The following is a 5,522-nucleotide window of genomic DNA, read 5'->3' on the forward strand; positions in this document are numbered from 1 at the left end:
GGGTTCCATCAACGGACAAGACCAAAACCCAACTCTAGAGTATTCTAGATAGTACATGGGATAATAGTCATCAATATTTAGATATTATCATAACACTCCCCCTTGGATGACTATATATTGAATAAAACAATAAGTAACATTTACTATAAAACCCGTACAAAATAATACACTATAATGCACATAAGATGTTGCCTCGTTAAAAACCTTACCAGGAAAACCCGGTGGGAAAAAACCATGGTTAAGGAAAAAAGTGTGCAACGCGCATTAACTCCCCCTCATGACTACATCACTTGAGATCTTTAAGACGACGCAATCCAATGCCGTAAGCTAACTTTTTGAATATTGCTGTCGGAAGAGCCTTAGTTAATAAGTATGCTAAATTCTCACTTGAACGAATCTGCAATACATTTATATCTCCATTATTCTGAAGATCATGAGTGATGAAAAATTTGGGTAAGATGTGCTTTGTTCTGTCGCCTTTGATGTATCCTTCCTTAAGTTGAGCAATACAAGCTGCGTTATCCTCATATAAAATTGTTGGTGCCTCTTTCCCAGATGATAAACCACAAACTTCTTTTATATGTTGAATTACCGACCTTAACCATAGACATTCACGACTAGCCTCGTGAATTGCTAAAATCTCAGAATGATTGGAAGAAGTAGATGCAATGGTTTGTTTCATGAAACGCCAAGAAATGGAAGTACCATCATATGTGAACACATATCCAGTTTGTCACCGACCATTATGAGGATCAGATAAATAAATGCATCTGCAAAACCAATCAAATTTTCTTTGGACAACTTTGGGAAAAATAAACCCATATCCTTTGTACCTTGAAGGTAACGAAGTAAATGTTTAATCCCATTCCAATGCCTTCAGGTTGGACATGAACTAAACCTTGCCAATAAATTCACTGAAAATGATATGTCGGGTCGTGTATGACTTGCAAGGTACATTAGTGCTCCAATTGCACTAAGATACGGTACTTCAGAACCAAGAATTTCTTCATCATTTTCCCAAGGTTGGAATGGATCTTTCTCTACTTCAAGTGATCTTACAACCATAGGGCTGCTCAATGGATGTGTTGTATCCATAGAAAATTTTTTAAGAACCTTTTCTATGTATTTTGATTGATGCACAAGGATTCCATTCTCTAGGTGATCTATTTGTAACCCCAAGTTTTCTTTCCTAGATCATTCATTTCGAACTCTTTCTTTAAATAATTGACAGTCATTGAAATCTCTTCAGGAGTTCCAATGATATTTAAATCATCAACATACACTGCAATTATAACAAATCCCGATCCAAATTTCTTTATAAAAATACATGGGCTGATATGATCATTCTTATAACCTTCTTTCAACAAATACTCACTTAGACGGTTATACCACATACACCCAGATTGTTTCAATCCATAAAGAGATTTGTTTAATTTAATACATAAATGTTCTCGAGAACTAGATTTTGTTGCTTCTGGCCGTTTGAATCCTTCTGGGAGCTTCATGTAAATGTCATCATCCAGTGGGCCATATAAATAAGCTGTGACTACATCCATCAAACGTAAGTCAAGTCCTTCTCTTATTGCCAGACTAATAAAAAATCTAAAAGTAGTTGCATCCACCATAGAAGAATATGTCTCCTCATAATCAATACCAGGTCGATCTTTATGAGAATCCTTGTGCAACTAAGCGTGCCTTATATCTTGCAACTTCACCCTTTTCATTTCTCTTTCGCACAAAGACCCATTTATATCGCACTGGCTTTACACCTTCAGGTGTACGGACTACATGTCCGAATACTTCTCTTTTTCCAAGAGATTTTAATTCTGCTTCAATTGCTTCTTTCCATTTTGGCCAATCATTTCTTTGTCTACATTTTTCAATGGATTTTGGTTCATGATCCTCATTATTATCCATAACATCTAATGCTACATTGCATGCAAAAACATCATCGACATCAATTTGATTTTGGTTCCATGTAATTCATGACATGATATAATTTGTTGAAATTTCTTCATTATCAGGTACCTGAATTTCTTCTTGTACCATGTCTAAAGTCTCTTCTAGAGATCCTTCGGAAATTATTTCTTCAATTTGACCATCATCAATAAATTCTCCTTTTCTTTTCCGAGGATTCTTATCTTTGGAACCTATTGGTCTTCCACGTTTCTGACGTGGTTTAGACTCATTAGCAAATTTATTTTGTCCTTCCGGGACATCTATTTTAAAGGGAGCATTTATCATTGGAATATGTGACTTGGTCACTCTTTTTGGGTCAGCAAACGAGTCTAGCAATTGATTCGCTAAACTTTGTAAATGAATTATCTTTTAAACTTTCAGTTCACATTGTTTAGTTAGGGGATCAAGATAGGATAATGATAATTCATTCAATTTAAATTTCTTTTCCAGCTTTCTCTTTTCTCCCCCTAATGTTGGGAAAAGTGACTCGTTAAAATGACAATCAGCAAAACGAGCCGTAAATAAATCCCCTGTTGTAGGCTCAAGATAGTTAATTATTGACGGGGATTCAAACCCAACATATATCCCCAACCTCCTTTGAGGACCCATCTTAGTGCGTTGTGGTGGAGCTATTGGAACATAAACCGCACATCCAAAAATTCTTAGATGGGAAATATTTGGTTCCTGACCATAAACCAATTGTAATGGGGAGAACTTGTGATAACTTGTTGGCCTAATGCGAATTAGTGCTGCTGCATGTAATATAGCATGTCCACAAGAAGAAATTGGGAGATTGGATTTCATAAGCAATGGTCTAGCAATTAACTGAATACGTTTTCTTAATGACTCTGCCAGACCGTTTTGTGTATGAACATGTGCTACAGGATGTTCAACATTTATCCCAATGGACATGCAATAATCATTTGATGCTTGAGATGTAAATTCACCAGCATTGTCAAGCCGAATAATCTTAATGGGAGTATCTGGAAAATGTGCCCGTAACTTAATCAATTGGGCAAGTAATCTCACAAACGCCAGGTTACGAGTTGATAACAAAGACACATGTGACCATCTAGCTGATGCATCAATTAAAACCATAAAATATCTAAATGGTCCACATGGGGGATGTATGGGCCCACAAATATTTCCTTGTATACATTCCAGAAAACTAATTGATTCAAAATTAATTTTAGCTGGTGATGGACGAATGATAAACTTGCTTTCTGAGCAAGCATCACATGAAAAAATATTATGAAGAATCTGATGGCTCTTCAAAGAATATTATTTTTCTCATCATTATTGAACCGGGATGGCCTAACCGGTCATGCCAAACAACAAAATTATCAGTAAACTTCTGGTTTACTATAGCATGATCTTCAATAGCATTGATTTTTGTGTAGTACAAACCACTGGAGAATGTAGGTAGTTTCTCCAAAACATATTTTGAGCCTTGAGTTATATTTGTGATTTGAAGGAATTCGTTATTTTTCTTCATTGATTGTCTCAATATGATAACCATTGTTGCGAATATCCTTATAACTTAATAAATTTCTTTGTGACAATAGGGAGTATAAAGCATCAATTATTTTAATTTCAGTTCCCCAAGGCAATTTTATAGTGGCTCTTCTAGAGCCCTCAATGATATTTGTAATACCCGACATGGTACTCAGATTAATCCTTTTCGATCATCATCAAATAAGAGAAATATTTTTTATTTATAAGTATTGTATGAGTAGTTGCACTGTCAGCAAGACATAATTCTTCACCATTCATAGCAAATTGAACTTGAGTAATATCCATGTTCTTCATGAAATAAAATACATGTCAAAATATTAAGCATAAAAATAAAGATGATAAAATAAATAAATGAATAAAAACACTCAAATAGTTCATAAATTTATAAAGCAAAAGTCCTTATTACAACGAAAGAAATAAACTTAAGTAAATCACTAGAATAAGCAAACATAAGTCTAATACTTAAAACTGACACAAAACAATATAATTTTAATTATTCCCTTCTGCGGCAGTGAAGAAATCAGCAACTTCTAAATGAGTTGTACTGCCAAAATCAAAAATATTCCCTTTTGGGGAAATAAGGAAATCGGCAACATCAAATTGATTAGCATTGCCAAAATCAAAATCACCTTCGCCATCTTCAAGAATAAGGTTTGCCTCAAATTTCTTTCCTTTCTTCAATGATTCTTGGTAAAGTTCAACAAGATGCTTTGGAGTTCTACAAACCCGAGACGAATGACCTTTTCCTCCACAACGGTAACATGTATTGGTATCACTTTTCTCTTTATCATCCCTACGTTCCCACTTCTGGTGGGAATGTGAGTTTATGAAATGACCTCCACGACCTCTACCATATTCACGTCCACGACCCTGGAAGCACCATTGGCCACGACCGCGACCTCTACCTCGACCACTACTGCTGAAATGGTCTCTTTTTTTAGTTTCTTTCTCGTTAAAGGTTTTTACATTCGCTTCAGGGAATGGAGTAGAGCCAGTAGGACGTGATTCATGATTTTTTATTAACAGCTCGTTATTTTGCTCAACCACAATAAGACAGGATATTAATTCAGAATATTTTTTAAAACCTTTTTCTTTATATTGTGTCTGCAAGACAATATTATTAGCATGTAAAGTGGAGTATGTCATTTCAAGCATTTCTACATCATTAATATTTTCTCCACATAATTTTGATTGAGAAGTTATTTTAAACATAGCTGAGTTATATTCACTAACAGATTTAAAATCTTGCAATCTCAAATTCAACCATTCATAACGAGCTCTAGGGAGTATCACTGTTTTTTGGTGGCCATACCTTTCCTTTAGATTACTCCAAAGGATTTGTGGGTCTTTCAAAGTTAAATATTCATTTTTGAGCCCTTCATGGAGGTGATGGCGAAGGAAAATCATGGCTTTAGCCTTATCCTGAGGTGTTGCCTTATTAGCCTCTTTGATTGTTTCACCAAGCCCTTTAGCATCTAGGTGTATTTCAGCATCTAACACCCATGATAAATAATTCTTTTCGGTAATATCAAGTGCCACAAATTCGAGCTTGGCAAGGTTCGACATTTTTCACTATACAAAATAATATTAAAAGATAAGTATATATAAATAGTATCCAAAATATGTACTAAACGTTATAATCATGCATAAATAAACCTGATACAAATCATGCATAAATAAGGACAAAATAGAAGATGAGAACGTTAGCATGGAGAAAAATAAGAATGGAATCATAAAGTATATATCATGCTCTGTATTCATTATATATGTTGATATTCCAATAAATAAGCATGCAAAAGTAGATAAATGTTAAATTATAATTGTTATGGGTTGTGATCATACTTACATGATAATAATAATAATATGCGATTCTAGATAAATGTTTGGTAATCCTACTCAGTTGACTAGCGATGGTGCTGATAACGTGTTAAATATGGAAGAGAAAATATAGAGAGATGAGGGAAGATTGTTACGTTGTATTTTAATATTCCATCTAGTACGAGATATATATACATGTACATTACCTAGGGTTCCATCAACGGATAAGA

The 5,522-nt window shown here is 34.5% G+C and overlaps 2 protein-coding genes across 2 annotated transcripts; both read right to left on the bottom strand.

Annotated features, from left to right (window-relative positions):
- Positions 1-286: 286 nt before the first annotated feature.
- Positions 287-682, bottom strand: LOC110722893. Its single transcript, XM_021902183.1, has one exon. The coding sequence runs from the start codon at positions 680-682 to the stop codon at positions 287-289; it is 396 nt and encodes a 131-aa protein (XP_021757875.1).
- Positions 683-3,963: 3,281 nt separating this feature from the next.
- Positions 3,964-5,040, bottom strand: LOC110722894. Its single transcript, XM_021902184.1, has one exon. The coding sequence runs from the start codon at positions 5,038-5,040 to the stop codon at positions 3,964-3,966; it is 1,077 nt and encodes a 358-aa protein (XP_021757876.1).
- Positions 5,041-5,522: the final 482 nt, after the last annotated feature.

Source organism: Chenopodium quinoa, unplaced genomic scaffold (genome assembly GCF_001683475.1).
Source record: "Chenopodium quinoa cultivar QQ74 unplaced genomic scaffold, ASM168347v1, whole genome shotgun sequence".
NCBI lineage: Eukaryota > Viridiplantae > Streptophyta > Magnoliopsida > Caryophyllales > Amaranthaceae > Chenopodium > Chenopodium quinoa.